Below are 26286 nucleotides of genomic sequence, written 5' to 3' on the forward strand. Positions count from 1 at the left end.
GTTTTGAGAACCTAGGAAAAGAAAGAAAATTAGCAAGAAATATTTCAGCAAATCAATTCTCACAATATTTTTAACTTGCCAACAAAACCACACTGACATCATCTCAGAACTTAGACAGTGGAAATGGCCTCACTTGGGCCAGCTTAGAAGTTACTTGACAAGAAAGAGCAGTGACTGCACTTTATACCTTATTCATGTGTTACAGAAGACATTTAACTGTTCTTTCTGAATAGATTCATTTAGCATTAATTGCTTAGCACTAGTAACTAAAGCGCGTGTAGCTCTAGGCTGCAAGGGCTGACCAAGAGCAAAGTTTTTGAGAAAACAAGTGCTGCTAACACAGAACTAGCAGAATCCAGCAGGTGTGAGTGAAATGAAGGACAAGGAGGAAGGAGACAATTCCAAGAGAACAATTCCAAGGTCAGAGGAAGGCCAGCCCAGCAAGAGTGAAAAATAATAAGAAATCGAAAGACCACTGACCAGAATTGACTGGATTGAGTGGTGGGTGGTACAGGTATAACTTGAGGGGCTTGATCTGGGTTAGGGGTTCCTCCAGGGACATACTAGGTTTTGTCATTCCTGCAGCAGAAGGCAGCCAGCTTCTGTTTGCATTTATATGGAAAAATCAACAACTAACATGGACCCTCCTGCCCCAAGAGTTCACTGGCTCTCGTACTGTATTCTCCAGTTTGTTTTGAGATGGCTTGAAAGATATTGTTTGACTTTTTAGGCACAGTAGCCTACTGCAGACCCTGGATATTGGGGGAGAAGCTACAAAGGCAGAGAGAGGGCGGCCTATACAAGGGGGCCCAGAGAGAGAAAAGGATTTCCACAGTATATAAGAGGCTTCTGCTCCTGCGCTGGAATCGCTGAATTATTCCGAATCCTTGGAACTGTGTGGGAGCTCCTCCAGAGCGTGGCCACACCGCCGCCCCGTGGCGCAGCGCCGAGCGGAGCTGGGAACGGGGCAGGGAGAAAGGTGCAAACGCAGCCTCGGGAGCGGCGGCTGGCACGGACAGCAGCAGAGCATCACCCCCGACTCACCCCTCAACCCTGAATGTCCCGCATGAAGTAAAGCTGGCGTCGAAGCAACTTGCTACGAAAGCACTGTCCCCGCAAACGGCACAGCACTATGATTTAAAATAATTTAATTCTCTTAAATGAGAATAATATTATTTTCAAGAGATGTAGTTTTGAATCCAGCAACTTTCCTGTCTGCTCCTTATGATGATGAGCCCAGTCATGATTGTGCTAAGGCTGTGTTTCACTCCAGCTGCACACGGGAAGATCTGCTGGATCAGCCTCTAGAGAACTCAAATCTAACCCTTATCACTGACAGATCTTTATGCTACATGAATGAAAAATTATAAGTAGCCTATGCAGTGGTGAAAAAGCCAGAGGTACTTGAAGCAGAACCTCTACAAGCCTTGATGAATTAACTGTGTTGGCAAGAGCAGCCTGGTGGGGAGATCAGCAGTGTTTATGTTTATTCTAAGTAAATTTTTGAAATGTGATATGCAATGGGTATGCTATGGGAAGAGTGAAGGTTCTTTACCTCAGCAAGAAAGTATATTTCAAATGGAACTGAAATCTGAAGGCTGTTCAGCCTCCAAGAGAAATTACTGTAGTGTGCTGTCCAGCCCAAATCAAAGGGTCCAGCAAAAGCAGTACCAATAATGATCTGGCAGATAAAACTAAAACTGCTGTCCAACAACCTATAAGGAGTGTGCCATCAGTAACTTCCTCTGCTGACGGTTGACTAGAGATCAGTAATCCAGCCCAAATATATGCAGAGATTACTCAGGAAGAATGGGGTCAATGGGAAAGTTGGGAGACTGTGAAAGATGAAACTGGAATTTGGACTATCAGGAGATAACCTATTCTACCAAGAAAGTATTTCATGAGCTTGGTTAAGTGGTTTCATGATAAAATACATTATACATAAAATAGCAATTGTTAACCAGATTGAAAATATGTGGGCAGTCCCCAGAATATATATATATAAATATATAAATATATAGCAATTAAAAGTATTGTGATTTCTTGTCCCACATGTTGAAAGTTTTCCAACACAAAACACAAACAAGAGGTTGAAGTATGATCATATTAGTCTTTCCCCATTTTCAAAGTGGTTATGCTGACATGCCTCTTATGAGCACTGGTAATCATGGATCAGCTCTCAGAATGGATAGAAGCTTTTCCCACCAGGAAAATTATTACTGTTGGAGTGATTAAAACATCCTTACCAGATATGGAATACCTGAAAATATAGAACCTGCTAGAAGATTTCACTTTCCAGCAGGAATATTAAACAACATCTGTAAAATTTTAGGAACACTGTGACAACTATACATTATCATTCACAGTCCTCAGAAGAGGGAAAAGAATATTCGAGTAAGACTCTCAAAAATGAATTTGTAGTCCGGTAGCTTTGAAAAGGCCTTTAGGAATCAAATGGCTATTAGAAATACTTCATGACACCAGCAGAAATAGTGTTTGGCAGGCATTTAGCTGTATCTGCCACCTCTGTCCCTGCTATGACCAGCCTCTTAGCTGGAGAAGAATGAATTACCAAATTTATACCAGGGACACAAAAACATCTACAAGAAAAAAAAGGCACAAGACAGAGGGTTTCAACCACTTTTATTATTGGGATATTATTGCATATTGCCCATATGTATTTTGTAGTTCTCCTTTTCCAAGCCAGGTTTTGTGTTTATGTTCTGTAAGTGCAGCTCTCACCTACAGAAATTTGGCAATTTATACCATCTAAAGGTGGTTGCTTTGGAAACTGGCTACAATTTCTTCCAGTTCCACAGCAAGAGCTGCTGAACTCCAAGGCAAAGAAGCACAGCAGCTATTACTCACTTGCTTCCCCAGGCCAATAAACTTGCCACAGGAGTGACAGATAATTTTCCTCTTTCTTACTCACTCTGGGAGGCCAACCCCAGGAGGAGCTTATGACTGAGTTGAGAAAACACTGAAGCCTTGTGATACCTTTCACAAAAAGAAGCTAAAATAGAAAATCTCTTAGAGGCCAGAGCAGTATCAAGACAACATCTTCCTGAGTGTCAGAAGGGGGCTATAGAGGGGATCTATAGAGGGTTACAGAACCAGGAAAATTTTCCTAAAGAGAGCCCTTGTGTCTTGTGCCTCCCTTCTACTTCCCAAACCTATGACCACTGACAACATCCTGCTTTTCTGCAATGACTGCTGGATATTACAGATTGTTGCTTGTTATATTATCAGTCATTCATTTCATGGTCTTTGAGCTCCTTTCTTCACCAAGCCATTCATCAACAAGTCTGGAATATCTCAGGCACCCAAAAAACTCATCCTGCTAGCACAGGACAAAGCAGTAGGCGTTTCAACACACAGGAAAGTACAGTGTTTCTTACCATATTTTCCTTCTTGTATCAGGCTGTGTGAGGTGAGGCTGTCAAAAAGTGTCCGTTTCCTATCTCCTCTGCCCTCAGGAACCTGATGCAGACTAATTGCAGTAAGTGTGTGGTACCCAGCTCTCTCTCAGGAAGGTGTGAATTACCTCCCCTGTGCCACATGGCCAGCCCTGTGCCTGGGCTGCTGGCATATGGCAAGGCACCACTCCAGCTTCTGCTCTGCTAATTTGCTGTTTTATTAACATACAGGGGATGAGAGCAAAGGCATGGGGAATGTCAGGAAACTCTCTTGTCTAATATGTGAGATCCTGTCCAAACTATCTCCTCAGCATATGCCTTAAACTGCAGGGACTCTTCCTTTTCTTTATAGAGATGACAGAGCAGGAACTCTGTGGCAGGGATGAGGTCAACTGGCCTCATGCATTCAGAAAATAAAAATGAAGGTTCAGAAGCTATTGTTTCACTTTTCTGTTAGGTACTGGTTAGTACTGGTTGCTCTGTATCAGCTTGTACCCTACCACCACTCTGCTGAAGTCATGCTTTTATTAAACTACTTGGAAGTTGCTTTGACAGCTTAAATAGACTTAATAAGTCCTTTAATTATGGGTATTTCAGCAGACATAAGCTGCCAGATTACTGGTTTGAGGCCTCAGTATAACTGCTGTGCCAGCAGAGCATTAGAGAAAACATTAGATTTGATACTATGTATTTGATAAACACTAAGATTACACTGCCCATATGGACTTGAAGTAAAATTCTTCGTGTCTAATTTGCACTAGTAATACACATGCAAATCAGAGACAGAGAAAACATTCTGCTTTACTGTCCTCTCCTTCTGCAGTAACTTCATTCACATAGGAGTGAGGCAGCTAAATGCTAATCTTTCTTTGTTATTGGTTTAACCATTTTTTAAATTACCTGAAGAAAATATAAGGTTTTTCCTCTAGCTAGAAAACTCAGGGTATCCTGGTAAGATAATGACGAGGCAAAACAGGCAGTCACAAGAGAGCTTTCAGAGCTCTAGATAAGTATTCTTTTTAAGACATTGAGATATTTTTAGGGTCCAAGCTCTGCTTTAGTTCCTGTGGGGGTGCAGTATCAGTAGATTTAAGCATTGAGAGTTCATGCAGAGCACATGTGACTGCAGAAGAAAACCAGCCCCAGAGCATGTCCCACAGACAAACATGAACAAGCATGAGAACAGGCTCTCCAGGGAAGTGATGGAGTCACCATCCCTGGAGTGTTCAGAAAACAAGAGGATGTGGCTGTTTGCTATATGGGCACAGTGATGTTAGGTTTTATGATTCTGTGAAGACAGCAAGGAGGGCACAAGTGCCATGCTCCATCCTGGGGAGACTTGGCAAGACAGTAGGCTGGGAATGTGTTCTGGGAGTGTAAGAGCTGGGTTCTTAAACACAGGGAAACAAAAGCAGCTGAAAAACTTCATAGCAATGATAGAAATTAAATAACAATACTCTCACTGTCCCCCAATTCAGTTCTCCTCATGATCTCATGGAATTAGAAATTGCCAAAACTCATGCAGATTCAGATAGGGAGATGTTGAATTCTGTTGTCAGGGTCCTGCCTTGATTTTGTTAATGAAATGGAAACAGAAATGCATAATAAAATGCAGAAAAGGCCTACCTGGTCTTCAAACCCTTCAGGATGCAATACCAATATAAGTTTCCTTTTTGTAATGTAAGAGTCTGATTAAATTGGCACAGGACAGAAATGAGGGCATGCTTACCTTTGTTCAGTTCCTTTTTTCAGCTTTCTTTACAAAGAACTGTCATAAAATTGTTTTTATTTTTCTGATGTCACATTAACTCCAAAAATGTGTCTCCTCACATGAGAGGAAGAGAACCTTACCATCTCTTCTCTCCAAAACTTTCCCCTCTGCTCCCAAGGGCATGAGACAGTGCATTGCAAGGAAAGTCTCATACATAATTGACAAGCTCTGTATGCATATGATTACATTGTCACAGCTCTCCTTCAGTAATGCATGAAAACAAGAGAAAAGAGATAGAAGGCTTCAATTATTTACACAGATGAAAGAATGAGGAGTTTGTTATTCTCACATAACTAGCAAGTGGTTAGACACAGACAAATTTCCCTGAGTAGCTGAGTAAATTGGTGCTTCTTGTCATGGCAGTGACACAGTTCATTCCATACTGTTTGAGACACAGAAATGCGACCTCATCCAGAGCCAGCAGGTGAAGGTTACATGTCCTCCCACCAACACAGATTCCCGTCTTATCTTTTGGGTGCTTTTCCCCTCTCCTCGTCTGCTAAGTGTAAACAGCATCAGCTATAAGGGATTAAGAAATCTCAAGTAACTGAAAACAGACACAGGCTTTTGAGTTTATGGCAGATATAATTTAACAAAAATTCAAAATATATTTTTCTGACATATTTTTAAAAACAGTTTTAAAAAATATTTTCCCAGATCAGGTTAAAGTTATTTAAAAGCATAATCACCAAGGAGCAATCTTCAAAAGTGACATTTCAAAACATGACCTCTTCCATTACAGCAAAGATCATAGTTCTAACATGTTTTCAAATACCACCTTAACTTCAAAAATTAATCAAGAAAACACTGAGTAGCAACACTTATTCCTCAGAAATCTACATTTGACTGACATACAAGGTCAGTCCTGGCCCATTGCCACCTTAACTTTTTTTTTGCACATTCAAAAGGTATTAACACAGGACTAAGAGAATTAAACTTGGTGGAGAACAGAGCAGAGAACTATTATCAGAGGAGAATGAAAACTGGGACATTTCCATAACCAGAACTGTGGACTTACTGGTAACATTATCTGTATTTTCTGCCTTTCACACTGAGCTGGAGGCAGTAAAAGCCAAACCTCCCACTACCACCAGCTCAGACTGTACTCGCACTGTATATAGCTGACCTTCCCCTGTCCTTCAAAGACATTAAAATTCAAATCAAGTTTTATCAGTAGAGTATGTCCACAGTGAATTCCACCCAGTAACTCTTACCCATCTCACAAAATGGAGTAATTATCAGAACTATGCGAAAACTAATTAACTTCTATTAATATAGAGATTTAAGAAAAAAAAATAAGACGATAAAAACCAAGATCCAAGACAAGATTCAACTGTAACTAGCCAGATGTTAATTGTGCCCTTTAAATCACCATTTTGTTTTGTGTCTGCACAACCAATATACAGGCAACATCTTTATATAGTCTGTCTTCTAGCTGGGTTCCTCCATAAGCACTGAGAGCCTTGATGAGGATAGTCCTTGCTTTTGTCACACTCAATGATCTGGCTGTTATCTGATTTATTTTATTGATTTCTTCTTCTTGGCTTGCTTTTTGGACATGGCACCTAGAGCTGAAATACCCACTGATGTCTGAGGCAAGAGTAGTTTTCCAGACTGTGTTGGGTACTTGGTTTTCATAAGGACTTTAAACAATGGCTGGGACAACATATGTTTCAGTTGTTTTTTCATCCCCTTTAGCATCTTTTGCTTCTGGCTTTCTTCTTGCTCACTAGCTTTTCTTCCTTGGGGCAGAAATCAAAGAAACAGAATGTTACAACCTGAAAAAAACTTGCACTGCAGGCCTTTCTAGTGATAGGGGCAGATATTGACCCAAGCTTTCTCTCTCCAACAAGGTCACTCAACTAACCGCCAGTCACCTGTGACATTTTCAAATCACCCAGGCTGTTCACAAGGTAATGAGATTGAGAAGAATCCTGACTACTGAGTAACCATAGTTAAGGCCTGAACTGAGGAGAAAAATGAACTGAAGGTTGCTGTAAGGTAAAATTGAAAGCACATTACTAAATCTTTTGTAACTGTGTAAAAGGCACTTCACTTACAGCAGGAATGATTGGGAGTTTAATTTGACTCCAAGAAGCTACACAAGAATTAAATAATAAGTACACTTTAAAGCATAAACCTGGCAAGTTTCTGAGTTGCAATTACAAAATGTTTCACTTGAGAGTCACAACTTACTTGGATTGGATGTGCTGTTTGGAAACTCATTCCAAAGCACAGCATACTCAGATTATGTCAAAACAAGACAGCAGAGTGCTAATTATCTGAAAGCACTCCTGAACAATTTAGACAGAGATGGTTAGTGTTTGCTTGCAAAGTGGTTGAGAACCAGCTAGTCCAGGCATGAATAAAGAAAGACATTAATCTAAACATCTTTGAAAATTAAGGCATTGACATATTTAGCAGCTAACAGGTTAGAGCCAGACTAATCTGAATTGACCTCTGCAGCTATTCAGCCTGCCTTCAAAGAACTTCAGCTCCCAAAATATGAACACAATGGGGCATTTTACAGTGCACCTAAGCTTTGCAAAACTTCATGACATTGAACTAATAGCCACTCGCAGTTGTACAGTCCTAGACATTCTCTCAGCTACAGCTTGCAAAATATTTAATTTTAAAAATGTAATAAATTATTTACTTCTAACAAGCCACCAAAAACCTCATCAACTTCAATATATGTATTGGCCATTTAGCCCACACAGCTCAACCTACTTAAGGCTCACATAATATCTGGTGTTCCCTAGCACTTCCTGGGTGTTCCCACACAGAGCTGTCAGGCTCCTGTCCTGATGCCTGACTACAAGAGAGTGGGAGAGAGAAGCAAAAGTGTGGAAACAGCCTTCTCTGTGACAAGAGGGGACAAGGCTCAATCAGGACATACTGGGCTGCTTAGATTACTCTGAAATGCTTGCCAGAAGCTCAACAGTTCTTGTCCTACATGTAGACTTGTCTGTGACTTGCCAGAACTGTCACACCTCACTCCCTCAGCTCCAGCACTCTCTGCTGCACGATCATGCTGAAAACACCACTAACACCACGCATCAGCAGCACTTCTTTCCTTCCCCTCCACCCCTGCCCTGCAGCTGTTGAAGCTTCTCTGCCATGGTGAAGATTCTTCTGGCCACCAGCACTATGGGCCCTACTGAGCATATCCATGAAAAAAACATTTTCTACTTGCCCATCAACATGTCATCATCAAGATCAATCTCAAGAGCCTCTGCAGCTTGCTGGAGCCAGGAGTTGTGTTGCTTTTCCCGACTGTTGAAAAATTCTGCCTTCTCAATCTGCCTTGCCAAATTCATCCGTTCCTGCAGTGAAAGTACATTCAGACATTATGATCAGGTTTAAATGTGGGGTACTTTAGCAGGGTGTTTGAAAGCATGCACTACAATGCAACTGGGGTGCAGAGACACTTCTGTTCCCTACCCATGTCCCATGAGATGCCCCACCTAATAAACACATCATCATTCACTAGTGGTCTCCTTCCTTAGATCCATGATAGAATCTGGCTATTAAGCATATCTGAACGTTAACATTCTATGAATGAATCACTATAAACACTTGAGAGACATCATACCAATCATTTCCAAGTTACATACTTATATAGTACAGCTTGATCTCAGTTATTAATCTCAGCAGTAAGGAGCAGCCACTACTTTCATTTTACTCTGAAGAAAGTAAACTCTTGCAGGCCATATGGAAGGAACAGATCATATTTTCAGGAATGCACCTGGTTCTTGTTTAGGCACAGGACAGAATGTCCTGTCCTTCTTCCCAGCAGCACACAGGTGGAACAAACATGTCCAGCAAACAACCTGACCTGCAGGCTTCCAGCTGGGACAAACAAATAACTAATTCACTGTGGAAAGGAAATCTGCATTTACAGTAAATGCGAACCAACCAGAAGCAAATTCTGCTCTTTGGAATATGCCTGCAGTTGCATAAAACAAAGCCGTGCAGGAATCTGAATAGTCAGGTGCTACACAGCAGTAACAGCAGCAGCCAGGACTGCCGGGGTAATTACTACAGAGAGATACAAGTAGTAGCACTTGCAGTGGACTACTAAGTCAGTCACTTCTTAGATCATTGCAAGAAATTTAAAGAAAGCTTTTCCATCTCTGTAAAATTTAAGTCCTATTTAAGTCTATCCTGGTTCAACAGTTCTATTCCTCTCAAGTGTTAAAGCCCTTCAGACTTTTCCTGAACTTGAATGAAAGCATGCAAAAGGAGGGAAGAAGTGTGCCAACGGGACAGACATAAAGAACCAGCAGTACTATTAGTTCCAACTACAATGATTTTGTGATTAAACCCAGGCCAAAGCGTAAATAAGACCTGACTGTTGCAAGGGCTTATGAGGCTGGAGTCCTGCAACAACAATTACAAAGATCTCTTCTGGGGAGAGGAGCACTATTACAGATAGGTGAGATCATAGTGACAAGAAAAGTGAAGTGTAGAAACGGTATTTATTTGCCCATTAATTGATGGAGAATGATAAAAGCCAAGAACAACTCCTCATGAAAAGGAACCTCTGAAGCAACACTCTTCAAAACAAGAGTTTTCTTTCAGTTAACTAGAAACATTCAGTGAGTGGAAGGGGGCAGTGGGGGAGATAGGGATGGAAGTCAGATTCTCTTCATTACCAAGAGGAGGAAAAAAATCAATCAGTGAAAGCATTTATTTGATTTTCTTTCCTCTTTCAGAAAGCTTCATCTCCTGAAAGAAATACCCTATTTGCAGCAAGCCTGGGTTTTGAAACTTGCTGTCATTATTCCCAAGGTGAGGATACTGCTGTTGCCACTGGGACAGACCCTGGGCTCAGTCCAATGCAATTAGGTAATCCAGAATCAGAATATCATGAGGAAGATACCTGCTGCATTATCTGACTGCCTGCACTCTTCCTTGTTCTCAGTGACTGTGCAATATTCAGACATTTCTACCCCATCTGGAGTCCTTCAAAATCTAGTATTTAAATATGTCCCATTTGTATATGACTGACCATCCAAACTGTTAAGAGAATGCTGAGACATGAAATAGTCTCTTATTCAAGAAGTAGACAATCTGCAGTGTCTAGACACTTTGTTGTGTCTACAGTGTTTTGTAAATTCTAACCATTGTCTATCTTGTGAGTCAGTGAATGGCTGAATCCTCTTTAAAATGGGTAATAACCTAGAAAAGGGAAACACACTCAGTTTGATAGGGTTCAGTGGCAGCTGTGGCCTCACAGAACAGGAACTTTTAGAAAAGCGGACAACTCACAACTTCAGATGTGAAGAGGCAGGTGAAGACCACTGAATATCCCTGGACCTGCTACTGTTCTCTAGTCTGTAACAGACTTTAGATGGAAGAGGCTTTAAACAATGTACTTAGCAGAGCCATTCCAGCTCCACAGCCACAAAAGATATTCACCTCCCTATACTGTTTCTGGAAAAACATAAGTGATGTTTATGTTTGAACACCTTTCTTGGGTCAGTTATTGAGGAGATATCAAAGATATTGCTTAAAAAAATATAAAGTGTAATTAACTTAATTTTTAAATCCAGATCCTCAAGTGTAAATTTCATCTGAAACCTGGAAAGAACATGACAGGCAGTATCATATCTGTAATATAAACAAACAAGCAACTACCCAGGCTGCAAAAAACCTGTTATTTCTTTACCTTAATAGAAGTCATGCACTTGGCATCAACTGGGAAAAATGGCAGCTCTTCACTCTTCTCCAATGTTTTATAGATTTTCCGAAAATTGATCAAGTCTTCAGGACCAATCAGCAACAGGCTGAGGCCTTCATTGGCAGCTCGGGCTGTTCGGCCACTTCTGTGCACGTAGAGCTCAGAAGTACGAGGGACCTGCAAGAATTCAGAGAAGCATGCAGCTGGCCATGAACAGCTGCCAGCAGCCTGGTATGCTTTGGATAAGATGCTGCAGAAGAACATCAAGTTTTACACAGACAGCACATTGCATGAAAACGGGTGAAAGTATGTAAAAGATGATGTCTTGACACCCTTTGTGTTCTCTGATCCAGAATTTTTCCTTGTATCTTCTTTTGTGAACCTATCCTAACTTCTGACCCTCTGTCATTTCATTTGCAAAGAAGGAAAATATTTTATGTGTCCTCAGAGAAGAGTTATAAGGCTGAGTAACTGGATATCAATGGTAAGCAAAATGCAAGGAGGATCATAACTATATTATATAATTTCTGATACATAATCACACATTCAAAAAGTGTGATTAACTACCTATTGCAGTTAGTCACTGCAGAAATGAGATCTTTAAGTATAAAGCACTAAGGACAGTTAAATGATTTAATCTCAATACTTGGGACCATGCAATATATGGGACCAAGAATTACAGTTTTACAGCGTTCAGGATCAGCAAAAACTTATATCAAACCAAAATAGTAAAAGGAAAGACATTAAAAATGCTTAACCTGGTAGTGGATGACATGCTGGACATTAGGAATATCAAGACCACGAGCTGCAACATCTGTTGTCAGGAGGACACAGCTGAGAAATTGACAAAATTTAACGATCATGAAATTGATGAATAAATAATTTGCCAAGGAACATAAAATACAGCAACCTAGAATTCTACCAAAGCAGTTTAACAAACAAGTTTATACTGTATTATCAGGATATATGCAGTCTGTTTGCCCTTACAGTTATCCAATTTACTACAAGAACAGTCTTGAAATAATAATTCTTAAAGTAAAATTTAAAAATGCAAATGTTGCCTTCAGCAAGTCTATTGTTTTTAATAAATAAATGCACTACCTTGCTGGATCCTGTTTTCCTATGTTTTTCTTCTCTCAGTTCACAAGAATGCTAGAAAAAAATGCTATTCAGTGAGGAAGGGGGGTTATGTGTCCCTGCATTACACTTTTAAGTACACTGTCCAGGTTTTAAATAATTTCTTTACCTTGCTATGACCACACCATTAACAACACAGTTGGTCCTCTGGCAGTACAGACATGTTATTAAAAGCTTTACCAGTTGAGAAAAATCACATTATTAACATTAACATGTTATTTAAGTAACATTTTTTGGGGGTGAAGTATCTTCTACCAACTTGCATTCAAACTCTCAGTAAATAAAGTAAATAAACCCTAGAAATAAAGGGGGAAGTTCTGTTCTAACAATTACTATTTCTCCGTATCCCTAGACAATATCAACTACTCACAAAAGTTGCTCTTTTATACAAGCAGTCTCTACAGAAACAGAAGTCTCCCTAGGATATAGAACAGTTTGTTTTAAAAACATCTTCCAGTAACTGAAATGACTTTGGAATGACAAATGGAAATTTGTTACGATTTTATGGTATCTGACTGCATACTCTATTGCTACAAGGTTCAAAGCAGAAATAACAACAGAAAAATCTGCAGTTTGCAATCAGCAGAAGGCCATGAGAGATGGTCTCATAGATTTCTTTCCTGCCTTGAAAATTTGCAGTCTCTTAAAACACCTCACCTGACCTATGCAAATGCTATCAATACATTTGCCAAGGGATGCTGCAGCTCCTTCACAGCAATTCAACCTCTGTTCTCCATGCCTGAATCTATTAACAAGAGAGTTGATCTATTAACAACTCCCAGACAGTACTCAGCAGCTCACAGCAGGACTAAACTGTGAGGCTTCTGGACTATGGAAGTAATGACACTAAAAATCTCCTCCCAAAGGCCATGCCAAAGACAACCCAAAACAATGTTTCCTAAAATGGCAGGACAGGTCTCCCTGGGTAAGACCTGGATGCCCACTAATGCTGAAAGGCACAACTGCCCTTTCTTTTGCATTGCTCAAAGATATGACCCCTCGGATACTGATTTATGTAACTAAACTTGCAAATGACTAATAAGTGATTAGTTTTCTGATGGTTTAGGGAGATTCAATAACTTACAGAGGATCAAATGAGCTGCAGAGCCAGGACACGGACAGAGCTGTGCAGGACAGTTCTAAAAACATGCCTGAAAACAGGCCAAGTGACAGCTCCTTCAGCAGCAACAAGCTCCAGGACCACAGGCTATTTCAAGCTCCAGTGTACCTCAGGAGGTCCCCAAGCAGGATGAGCTGCAAGACTGGACCAGGTTGCTCAGGGCTTTTATCCAACTGAGCCTCAGAAAACTTGAGGACAAGCAGCCTGCTCCCATGCTTGACTCTCCTCACAGAGAAAAAGCCCTTTCTCATATCCAGCCTGAACCTATTATTTCAACTTGTACCCATTACCCCTCATCCTCCCATCAAGCACCACTCTGAAAAGCCTGGCTCCATCTTCTGAATAACCCTCTTTTATGGTGTCAGAGGGTTGCCTTTAGCTCCCCACAAAATACTTTTCCCAGGTAATACAAACACCCAGCCCCTTCAGACTCTTCTCTTGCAGAGCCAGTGCTTTTTGAATATCTTGATAGCCTTCCACTGAACTTGCTCCAGTTCACCACTTTAACTGTGAAACCTCATCCTGAATCGTTAATATCTTGGGCTTATGAACAGGGGACTCACATGCTCAGCTAACTTCCCTGACCTGCTCCTACTCTAACAGATTTGTTTCCTCTCCCCATGACCCTTTATGGAATTTCTTTTTTTCTCTGCTAGGAAGTTGAAAATGAACTCACCTCTCTCGCTCAGCAAACCTTTCCAGGTTTTTCAGCCTTTGCTTTTGGTGCATATTGGCGTGCAAAGGAAGAGGATCACAATTTAAGATTGTGAGGAGAGAACTGAGGCGTTTTACACAGTCTATGCTGTTTGCAAAGACCATGGTTCTTCCTGGATACTGGAGAAGAAAGTAATAGAGGTAATAGTCCTTCTCATTTGTGTTACAGTGGATTTTGGTTTCTGTCAGAGTCTCAACAGTAGCCTCTTTCCTTGTTAAGTCTATTACTTTGGGTTTGCCCTTTATTCCCACTTTTTCCATTAACAATTCCAGTTTGGTCTTCTTGTCCATCTTTTTAGCATTCTTTTTTTGTAAAACTCTTGTGGGAATCTGATGGACTAAAGTCAAAGTGGCAGAAAAAACAAAAGTCTGTCGTCGAGGGTTATACTGTGAATCATTTAAGATTTCCAGCAACTGAGACAGCTCTAAGAAGTGACCTTTCTCAACCATTCTGTCTGCTTCATCAATCACAAGGCATCTGTCAAGTAGAGAACACAGTGAAAATACACTTGTGCAGCTAAATACCAACCTGATACATTTAAGAACAACTTTTCTTGCTAAACACATAAAGGATGTTATGCATATAAAGCCAAAAGGAACACCAGGTATGCTGGGGCAGCTACAGTAGTCTTCTACATTTCTTTTTGAAAAACCAGGTTTTTACTACTGCCTTTAACTGACATTTCCCTCCATCAAAATAACCAATGTGCATTTAAATGAAACACTGAAACAGAAATAGGTGATCTTGTGTAGTCTAAATTATTTAATCTGATAGTAAACCTAATAAGTATGCAGGACTGCCCAGTTCAGTATCCAGCAGTTATCTGAAAAGGCACCTTTACCTGAGCTGACGAAGATTTGAAAGATGTGGGTGTCTCTCTTTAACTAACTCCCACAGACGGCCTGGGGTTGCAATTACAATTTCTGGCTTTCGATTCAGTACACGTTCTTGCTTCTGTGCAGCCATGCCTCCTACTAGTATTGCAGTCTTAATGCCTAGAACGTAAAAATAACAGATTTTATTTCGCTAATTACCAGTGAATGTTTTTATATATATCTAGATTTTGAAGTGTTTTAAAGAGTCTACATTGCATCTTTCAACAAGCATTTTGGCCAGGAAACTTCAGGGTTTTTATGTAACACTGAGCATACAGAAATGCACTCAATTTTACATAAAAATCCTCATTATAGTTAGATGCTAAGAATTAGTGGACCTGTCTTTCAACAGCATGAAGAATCACATCCATAGCTGTTAGTTTTGTTTACACATATTTCAGAGTCTTGTGTTTTCTCAATTATATTTGCATGAACAAACACATTCCTGTTAAGAATAACCAGAAGATCCTTTCAAGAATAAGACTGAGAAATACTTGTCTTGCTAAATAACTGCTCATTTGCTATAGAATAATCCTACCAAGTATGCTCCCATCCGATTAATGATTCTGGCACAGTAGCACAGACCTTGTTAGCTTTAAGTAGTCTGCAGAGGTACTAAAAGGAGTTTATCTTTGGAAGCAGACTCCACACATGGCTTATTTCACCCTACTTCTTCAAAGAATACACTGGTCCATGATAAACTCAATGCTACTGTGCAAGACCCTGCCAGTATCCAAGCTTCCTCTGATCTCTCTTCTGGACTACTTGGGAAACACCACTGCAGTGTTTTTTCCCAAAGCGAGTTCAAGGCAATAAAGTCCACATCAAATTATCTCCTCTCCTACTGCAGCAACTGTATTATCACTTGGGCAGCAGATTTTTATATATAAATAGCTCTGCTTCTATCAGAACTGTATGACATAAATTGATTATTTCAGCCTAGAAGTTAAAATAAGCCTTGTAATCAGACGCAGACTGATGAGCACAGCAGGACATACAAACACCAAAGAAAGATGGAGTTAAAAGTAGTGTGTTGCACTACATATCCTCTTTAATAAAAAAACATTACTGGTACTGGAGAAGTGGAGAGAATTGGGAAAAACTCGCCATCTTCAACAGCTTCATGTCCTCACTCATTCACCTAACAGATGTACTGATTTCTGGTTTGGAAAGGAGAGGAAGAGGCGGGGTAATTGCTTTTGTCAGGCATGTTACTCAGTAACACTTCTGTGGCTTGACTGCTGCAGGAGGTAAGTCAGACAAAACAGCAATGCCATCTACCCTAAATATTTATGGCCATAACTTCTTTTTTTATTATTAGATAGAACAAAGTTATACATTATATACAAAGTTGATATAATTGTTAAAAATTAAATTATTATACATAATCAAAATGTTGTATATAATGAAATTATTAATTAGATATAACCTGTATTATCCAAAACTAGAACAAAGTTAGCTGTCGCCAGGTATCTAGTACTGACTCTGTGTTGTGAGAACATGAATCAATATCTATTTGAAGGAAGACACATTTTAAAGCAAAACAGCTCACATTAACTACTCACTTCCACATGCATCTCACTGAAGAATTGACGTGCATTTCTTACACATCAGTGGCTATAAACTCTAACCCCTCAAAATCTACACCAATTTCATGATTTTATGGAAGAAAGTGCGGCACACATTCTGACTCAACACGAATGCCAAGATCCAAAACCAGTCTAATCTGGCTGTGGAACATGGCCTGTGGGATTTACATACCTGTAAACTTCGCAACTGCATCAATGTGATGCTTTACTTGTACAGCTAATTCTCTTGTAGGAGTAAGTACCAGTCCTAAAAGAGGTCTGTTTTTATGGGAGTCAACAGAATGTGTCTTGTTATCGGAATCAAATTCAACGTTTTCCAGCACCTTCACACAGCCTGTTGTGAAAGATTCATCATCTTCATCTCTGCTATCTTCAGCCTGCTGATGGGTTACTTTTTCTACTTCATCCTCATTTTCCCATCTTGTTTCATCATGATGCTGATGGGACTCTTTAGAAACACTGTCATTTCTAGTTGTTGAGTTATTTGATTTTTGCCACTGCAGCACAGAGTGAATCATTGGAATTGCAAATGCAAGCGTTTTGCCGCTTCCTAAAAAAACAAACAAGAATAATAACACAGACTGACAACTCATTTATTTGAAAAGATGAGAAAAGCAACAGCCAATCACACACTGTTCTTAAAACACAGCATTGTAACAGATGCAAAGTCATTATCTTTAGGAGACCAGAAACTTGCAGCAGTAGCATCTTTTCTCCTGTTCCCTTTATACATCTCCTGTTCTATGTTCCTGGGGAACAGGTATTTTTCCAATCTCTAGCAGGTCAGACATATTTATTTGTTCTAAAACTGTTTTTTAAAAGCTGCAGTTGCAGTCAAGATATTTTTAAATAACTGTATGCCCATAAGGAGAATACCATGCCCTAATTGAAAGTTCTAATCAACATTCTCCAAATAAAGGAATAGCAAATGAGGCCAAGGACAAACTGGAAAGCACTTGAAGGATTAGCTTCTATCTTCAATTTATAGTCCTGTATTTACAACTTTCTAAGATACTGTATTTTTAAATACTCCACTGTCTAATTTCCTGATCTAGCACTGGGTCACATTTTTATAATCAGAACACATACATCTAATTTAAAAGAGAGAGTCCATTTTGGAGACACAGGGCTTGTCAAAAGCAAGTTCAATTGCAAAGGTTTACTGTACCAACTGCAAGTTGCATCTCTGCCACATATTCCCTTCTGAACTATGTCAGTAATAAAGACATTAGGAAAAGCCTGGTAGCACATCCACCCCAGTCAAGCTTTTCAGATGTAGCAGTTTGCTAATCATGAAAGCAGCATCCAGAGTACAAGACACTATTACACAATTCCTGTAATAGGCCACTGCTGGAAAGCAATCCTCTGGAAATCTCAATTCCTGTCCATATCAAAAAAGCTGTAAAGGTTTGCCAATTCAGCAACACAGAATTTTGGCTATTTAAGGGGAGAACCTTAATATGAGTTAATACAGATAAGCCCAGTGTCATCATCCTGACCAGTGCTGCTGCAAAGTCTCATATCCACTTATCCACCTTCCAGCATGGCTGGGAGGCATTTTATGATTTCAGTCTGCACTTGAAACAGGAAATGTTTATAACCTGTATTTAGAGCACTTATACAATAATGTTCTGGTAATACAGAATATCTGTTTTTAAGGTGAAGAACACTGCTGATTTTGAATTAAATGCAATGCAGTTTGCTGGTGCAAATGTCAGTAATGCACCCAGACAGATTATGGCTCTGATAATCAGGACTATTGGGCAGGCACTAGATTCACCCACAAATTAAACCAATTATCACCTCACAGGACGTTATCTTTATAACATACAAACCATGTACCATAGACAGGCATGCAAAACCAGGAGGAAAGAATGTCTTGGTACTACAGGTCACACCAATTCATGCTCTTTTGAAATGTTTCGTATTGTATAATTTCACATAGATTTAGATCCTTAACCAGAAACTTCACTAGTTCTACAAAGTAATAAACAGGAAGGGTTGTCAAGCAAGCCTTGACATTTCCTTAGTCTGATCTGCACAAGGATCTACTGCCATATCAAAATCTTGCTGGATTTCCCAATGTTACTACCAAAACAGATTAATAGTTCTTTAATTTCACACATTCCTCCTTCAGGCACACTGCTAAGAGGTGCTGCAGGATGCAGAAAAAAGAATTGAGTTTCAGCCTCTCCCAGCTGCAGCACCTCAAGACAGGCAGTTGTTCACATCTCCCAAGTTTCTATAGAAGCATGACGACCGATGGACTCTCTGGAGTGAATCTGGATTTCACTCATGAAAGAATAAATGAGCAAAACACATTCCTACTACCTCAGGCTTATACAAGATTATAAAGCAACAACACAGCCTGCCACCAACCACTCTTTCCATCCTGCAGCTAGAGAGGAATTTGCTTACCAGCACTGCCAAAATGGCACTTTTTTGCAGTACAAAAACACCACCTAAATTTTCAGTTCCATTTTTAAAAACACTCCCTGCGGGGCTTTTTAATCTCACTAAAGCTAATAGCATCAACACAGTTTCTAATTAAAATAAATATGCAAATGACTGCATATCTTATTAGTTACTATACCTTCTTGCTCAAGAGCAGTAAATGACTTTACAGAGAAGCAGTGAGATAAAGCAACTGGAACAGATGAAAACAGTATAAAGAAAGCTTTTCAAGCAAGGCAGCTTCCAACGGTGCTTCCTGTCTCTAGGTGTTCAAGGGAAAAAACGGTTGCTAAAGACAAAACTTCAAAGGTACGAACCACAAAGTTTGAGGGAACATAATGTTCTGAGACTTCGTAGCATTAAGTAAACAAAGAGCTATTACAAATGTCATAAAGGCTAGCAATGCTCAATGAATCTCAATGCTCATGAATCTACCTCTCAAACCATAAACATAATAACTCACTTTAAGCACAAGCAGGAAGAAGGGCTGGTGACAACATACAGGCAAAGCCAGGGGACAGAGCACAGGGTGGGCCTGTTTTACTCCAGGACCTGGGTCATATTCACACTTAACATTGTGCTCAGTGTTCATTCACTGCTCCACACTAGTATGAATTATCTCCACAGGAACCTGGTTCTCTGCTTTGCCTCATTTCTCATGCATTTGCCTCACAGGGTCTGCAAACAGACCCTGCTTGCTTCATTAATTCTGCCTTTTGCAGAGTATGACCTTACCATTCCCAAAACAGGAAGCAGTTTGAGAAACAGGAAAGGAGACATTGACACTTCGAAGCTTTGCATTCTTTTAAAGATGGGTCATTCCCATGTTGTAAGTTAAAAAGTTTTAAAATTTTACTAATATGCTGGATATACAAAAGACAAAAGCTCTTCTAATACATAAAAGCTGCTTCTTCTGCATATAAAAGCTTGAAACCATGGGCTAAATTTTCAGAAGAGAAATGGGATGCTCCAAGCATACACGATCAGATTAACAGATTTGTACCTGTTTCAGCAGCACCAAGAACGTCCATATTATCCCGAATGGCAGAAGGCAAGGCTAAGGCTTGAATAGGAGTTGGAGCACTAAACCCCAGGTAGCTCAAGGCCTGCAACACTGGCTCAGGTACAAACAGGTCTTTCCATGCAGACACATCAGCTTTTTGATCATTTGTGGCAGATAAAACTTCTGTTGTCCAGTTTTTGACTTTTTTAGAAGTAACTACTGATGGAAGGTCTTCCTGTGCTTGAGAAGCCTTGTTTTTAGGTACCTTCTTTTTTTTCTTCTTTGGAGTGTCTTTTCTGCTTGATATGCTCACAGTCACATGTCCATGGTCTTCAGAATTAACATCTTGAATCATTTCATTACACTTTATCACTTTATCAACCAGCACATCATTTTCTGCTGTATTAGAAGAATTGCCTTTATCTGTTTGGCTTCTCAAATCTTTTTTTTTCTTTTTCTTTTTTGGAGGGACAGCAGATTCTTCCACCTCTTCATTGCCTTCTTCAGAAGCACTCTCAGCTTTTCTCTTCTCTTTCACTTTCCCCACACTGGAAGAACTTACTAGCTTGTACTCTGTGAGCTCCTCCAAGCACACTATATCTCGAAACTCCTCCTCAGCAAACAGATTGGGGTCGATCTGCACGCTTTTCCATTCTCCTACTACTTCAATGCCTTTTCGTTTCAATTTAAAGGAAGAGTTAAATCTCCCTCCTTTTTTGGCCTTCATTTTTTACCTAAAAAGGAAACCGAGGAAATAAAAAAGGTCTTCAAATCCAAGTAATGGAGACTACCTTGATATTCAAGCAAACGGGGAATTAATGGAATAATTATTTTACTTCTTTTTTAAATACATCAATAACACAACTTAAATATAACTTCGAGCATACATATATACATATATAGCTAAAAATAACTTCATAAGCTATAATATAACTAAACACAACAGGCAGGCCAGGCCTACTGCGTCCTCCTGGAACACGTGCGGAGATAAAAGCAGAATCGCTGGATAAATCCCCGCAGGCCGCGCAGTGCTTCCTCCCGGGAACCACCCGCCAGAGCCGCGGCAGGGCCCAGCACGGCCTCCGCTGCCACGCGCGGGAGCTCCGGCCACTGCTCTCCCCGCCCTGCCCAGCGCTTACCACACTCGGGAGCCCGGGGCCGGAGAGGGCCGGAGAGAGGCGGAGAGAGGCGGAGAGGACCGGAGGGGACCGGAGGGGACCGGAGGGGACCGGAGGGGAAGCGAGCGGGGCCTGCCCGGGCCCGGCCTGCCGCTACCGCCGCTGCCCCCCGCGTGCGCGCCTGGGCGCCGCCATGCCGCGTGACGTCACCCGCCGCGTGACGTCACTGCGCGGGGACGGGCAGGATGGGAGCTCGCGCGCAGTGTCCCGTGAGGAGTGCGGGAGAGGCCTCTGGAATGGCAGCCCCAAATTAACACCTAGGGCTGCGCATCGCCGGCAGGGCGCATTCAGGAACAAAGATCTGTTAGTCACGCTTGCTTGTGTGTTCGTGTGGGCCTTTTTGTTACGGGTAAAGAGAGAAGATGCAAATAGCTACAGAAAAGGAGCAAACACCACCGAGGTCACAGCAAGGTTCTTTTTGCCTCTTGTGTGATCCATGCTTTTCGCAGCCGTATCCTGCCGTAGGAAGAGGGCGTCATAAATTACAATGGAAGATTTTTTTTTTCTTCTGAAAAAATCGGCTGATGTTCAGAAGAGCGTCTTGCTATGAGACGGGGAGAGTGAGTTAAAAACTTTGTCGGTGATAGAAACTAGGACAGTCGGTTCAAGTCCGGTTGTACAATTAAGTACATTCAAGTACAATTGCAACAACAGTTGCAATTATTTCTTCCTCTTGGTATTTACAGGTTTTTCCTAGTTCTGTGAGAAGATGGGAAAACAGGTTGTTTTCTCTACTTTCTTTTTAATGTTTTAAGGGCAAGTGCATAAATAAGCATATTAAAGGTTTTCAATGACAGTTTAAGTTCCAGGTAATCATCATTTATTACTTATCAATGCACAGTATGAGGAGTTTCTTCCAATGCATATTCCACGAGCAAGGCTAAAGAGCATCTGATGTTCCGTACGAGATGAGTTTAAATCACTGACAGTCAAGAAGTGAGTTCAAGGAGCAAGTTTTACCTTGAACACTACAGCCATCAACCCTTATTTACATAGTACTGAGCTGGAGGCAGCAGTGGCCGGCAGGACTGTCTCACTGATAGGACCTGGGACTGGATCCTAATGCCAGCCTTAATGAAGGGTCTCAGCAGTTTCCTGCGTTCCTTCATTGAAAGTACCTTTCCTTACGGGTTGTTTAGAGTCAAATTTGTAAGCGACAAAAGAGCTTGTTTACAATTTTTCCATTTTCTCTCTTCTTATTTACTGCATGCTAGCAAAAGTAAATTTGCAGAAGCAGAAGATTATTCTGAAATTCTGGTGTGATTGCCTTAACAGTGATGCTGAATAAAAATAATGAAAAAAACTTGGACAGAAGAGTTCTTAGCTGTTACTCCTAGGTGTAATTATATGTCCTTTCATAGTTGTAGAGTTTCCAGCTTTGTCCTGAAAGAAAGATTTAATATGGAAACACCTTGCCAAATTATGTTGAATTACACTTTTTAATGTAATTGTGGACATGTTTTTACAGCAGATAGAGTATTCTGATTTTTTCAGTAAGAATTCATGTGAGGGGTCAGCTGATTTTTCTTCTTGATCAGTATTGAGCTCTATATTCCAGACTGAGGGACTGAATTACAAGCCCTAAATCTCAATTTGAAAGAAGGGACGTGCCTGTTTGTAACAAGCAGTGAGCTTCAGAACAGCCTACAAAGACATGGTAACTTTCTGACTGCCACGCTGTGAACTGGTTGTACAAGAGGCCTTCAGTTATTTGAGTTGCTTTGAAATGGGATAACCAAGGGAACTAAACATTTGCTTAGTATTAAAGCAACAATAATCTTTCTAAGCCTTTGTAATGTTAATCCTTCTGAGCCTTTATGACCTGAAAGTGGTGAAGCTTTGATATGTTGTGACAAGGCTTTGTCAATGAGAAGTTCACCTTCATGTCCTAACAGAGAGTCAGCTGTTAAACTCCTGGTAAATACAATTCCATTATCAACAGTGCCAAGTGAGCTCTTAGTAAAAATATCAATGACAAATGAAACAGGTCTGCTTTACCCCCCTAGGCTTCTTTAGATCAACAGTTATTTAAATACCAGGAAATTGTGAATTGTGTATTAATAAGTTAATGTATTATGTCATTTGCTTGCATAACTCATGTCAGTACATGCATATTTTAGTATTTTATGAATAGTTTTCAAGCTATTTAAGCCAGTATGTCTAAGACCCCAAGAAAACTTGCAGTGTTTGATATCCTCATGACAGAACTTTACCTGGTAACAGATCCTGTTCTTCCCAGCTGTAAATGTACATTCCTGCAGATCAGGTGTTGTGGTGTGGTCCCACTGTGCAGTATTACATAATAGATATTATGTATTTTCTCAATATTTTTATTTTTTTTTTTAAATATGGAAGACTTCTAAGGAAAGTTAAGCCAGAGATTGTTTTGACCAATGCCTTTAATTTTTGGGATTCATGTAGCTGAATTCAGAACCAGTAACAGTTGAATGTGCATGTCAGCAACTGATGTAGGCTTTCACTTAGTAACCAAATTCTTTGGTTTCTCTCTTCTTGATTTTTGGTTTGGTTTCTTTTAATCTCTTGCAGGTATGTGCCTAATTACTGATTTCGATAGCTATTTTTGCTAACAAAAGAATGTCACCATACTGTGATTTATATTAATACTCATAGTGCACTGTGCACCTGAAAAACATGCAGCTGCTGGCCAGTGGGAGACCTGATGCCTCCTGTGCTTTGCAGACTGTAAAATTCTCTCTTCTCTCTTTTCTGGCATGCAGCCAGATGAGGCTTGTTGTCCTGGTCCTGAAGTGGCAAGGTGAAGCCTTGGTTCTCGGGCTTAAGGCCTTTATTGACATTTTCAGAAGTTCTGGAATGCCATTCTAGGGCTGACAAGATCATATCACCAAGATCATAGCACCATGGAAATAATAACTCTCTATTGTTAAACCTCCTTTGGAAATTTATACCCTTTTGCCTGTGCTGCCTTTTTTTTTTTTTTACTTTTTCTCTGTTCGTTCTTCCAGCTTCACAAATGCATTTCTTACCTCTGTGAAGCCTTTTGTCAGACATCATGCTCCTCTTTCAGCAAATGTGTTCAAAATGTGTAAAACCAGGAGAACAAGATAATCTGTAAGCATGAGATTTAAGGGTATTGGCACGTTTAACTAGTTACAGTAGCAAGGACTTCAAGTACAGGTTTATCAAGGTGAAGATTTTTCTGTGTGATTGAAGAATAGCAAAGACAACTCCATTTAGTATGAGAAAAACATTTTAAATGGTTGCAAATACAGTCAGATTCAGTAGATACTTCAGAATGTATTTTCAAGGGAAGAATACAAAAGGAAACTTCCTGAAGATAACAGGAAATTAAATAAAAGTCAATATTGGTGAACCAAGGGGAAATGGGAAATCAAGTCCTGTCCCTTAAGAGGGTAACTGGTTTTCTGGGCAGAAAAATAAAGGTGCATGTAATCTATCTGGACAGCCTCAAAGTATTTTTCATAGGAGAAGAAGGAATAGGACAGAACTTCAAGGGGAAAGAAGTTGGCTAAAGAGGAAGGGAAATGCATGTGTCTTCTGGGGGAACACATTGGTGTGTATATTAATAGATTAACCTTTCAGCTATTTGGGGTTTACTTGAGTTTCTTAAAGTCTTGTGGACTAATCTTATTTAATGAATAATTGCAATACAATATTAAATTTGCTGATGACACAGTTTTTAATACAGAGGGGAATTATGATATCAAGGCCGATTGAAAGGACCTTGAGGACCAGAATAATTGGATGAATTGTAATATACAAAGTACAGCACTATTCAGCTAAAGCTAATACTGAGAATGTATACCATTAAGATTGGACTTAATTAATTTTAGGTCACTGTGGATAACAATAGTAATTGATCACAAGATTAAGTGTAAGCTGCCAGTGTAGTATATTTGGTACGCTAACTCCTGTACAGATATTCATTCTTTGCAAGAGGCATTATTTCCCAGATATTTTTGTTTTCAGTACTATATTCTGATCACCTTAATTCAAGAGAGGTGAAATCAAACTGCAGCAGATGCCAAGGGAAGTGTTGGGGTGGTCAGGAGAATGAACAGCCTGTTTTAGGAGTTAAAATTAACTTCTGAGCATAGCTTGTTTAATCCAGGATTAGAGCAGATATGACTGCAGTCTTTAAATACCAGGAAAGGAAGAATAAAGGACACTAGAGCAAGAAGAAATTTGGTAAACTCGCCAACAGTAATATTAGGTAGGAAATCTTAAGTTTCTATGGCAACTAATGAGTAAAGAATACTTGAAGGCAAAAAGTTGTTAGTTATAATATTTGACATGAGTATGACAGACAATGCTCATGGTTGTCATAGCAAGGAACTGGACTTGCCAGCTTCCTGTTATGAATATAGCAGAGCCAGTTTTTACAACAGAAAATCATTCACTTAAACTTTGTAAAGCATTGTGTATTAGGTCCTGCAGCCAGGTAAGAAAATCATAGAAATAGCTGGAAGATTTAAAGAAAAACAATACTTTCTGTTTTCTCTATTGTTATTCTATCTTTTTGCATGTGTTTTTAACTACTTTTGGACAGAGGGCAGCAGATTAGACACATTAGGAGAACATTTCTAGTTCTTAGAGAAAGGGTGAACATAATGACTGTGATCTTACAGATTTTATACGTTACATAAAAATAAATTTATTTTCTGTGTTCTCGTAAAATAATCAATTTGATTTTTAGATCGTATTGGAGGGAACCAAGTTACAGGAAAGAGGCTGGGAGATCAGGCTACAGATGAAAGCACATTGAATATAATCCAGTGCTTTTCTCTTTGTAACCCATTTATACATTAAATATTTATATTATACAGCTGTTACAATGAGATGACCAAAATGGCAAAAGAACAATCAAAATTTTTCTGCAAATGACAATAGTGAGATGAAGCAACAGTTTCTAAGCAACAAACTGGAAAATATGCTAAATAATATCTTTTTCCTGCTGAGGTTTGTGTGTGCTACATTCCAAGCATTGTTCTGAGGTAGATTCCTATTTTTGAGCATGTTTCTTTTATATTAATCTTGTTACAGGTTTGTCTTGACATGGAGATTTTCTGCAGAACCACTGTTCATGGCTACATTTTTATTTGGAGTACAAATGGAATAAAAACAATCTTGTTTTGTGAGGTTAAGGGATTACATTGAACATCAAAATTGCATTTTTTAAGAGTCTGGTGGACTGTAAAAAGCAATTCCAGTCAGAGGTCGCTCATTTGGAAATGGTGAGCGACAGCTGCTGCAGCTTTGGCTGTCTTTCAGTGGTGGGGAGCAGACAAAATTCTGGATTGAATTTCTGCACAGTTCAGGTGCTGAGTCCTGAGCAGAACAGT

At 39.9% G+C, this 26286-nt stretch overlaps 1 protein-coding gene across 4 annotated transcripts; it reads right to left on the reverse strand.

Moving 5' to 3' along the window:
- Window positions 1-5752: 5752 nt before the first annotated feature.
- DDX24 (DEAD-box helicase 24) lies at window positions 5753-21070 on the reverse strand. Of its 4 annotated transcripts, none has more exons than XM_088058173.1 (9): window positions 20906-21070; window positions 19767-20500; window positions 16482-16859; window positions 14687-14840; window positions 13807-14322; window positions 11632-11707; window positions 10862-11050; window positions 8380-8513; window positions 5753-6925 (listed from the first exon to the last, which is right to left on the reverse strand). In XM_088058173.1, exons 2-9 carry the CDS (start codon window positions 20491-20493, stop codon window positions 6706-6708), a joined length of 2394 nt encoding a protein of 797 aa, XP_087914299.1. In that variant the 5' UTR covers window positions 20494-20500; window positions 20906-21070; the 3' UTR covers window positions 5753-6705. The 4 variants fall into 4 exon arrangements, with proteins under 4 accessions (XP_087914299.1, XP_014105526.2, XP_014105528.2 ...); XM_014250051.2 differs by having other exon boundaries at window positions 5753-6929; window positions 8384-8513; window positions 20906-21068; XM_014250053.2 differs by lacking the exon at window positions 20906-21070 and adding an exon at window positions 20728-20744 and having other exon boundaries at window positions 5753-6929; window positions 8384-8513.
- Window positions 21071-26286: the final 5216 nt, after the last annotated feature.

The sequence above is a fragment of the Pseudopodoces humilis genome, chromosome 7, assembly GCF_049639895.1.
Source record: "Pseudopodoces humilis isolate 2021_Gansu_Grassland_sample_001 chromosome 7, ASM4963989v1, whole genome shotgun sequence".
Taxonomy (NCBI): domain Eukaryota; kingdom Metazoa; phylum Chordata; class Aves; order Passeriformes; family Paridae; genus Pseudopodoces; species Pseudopodoces humilis.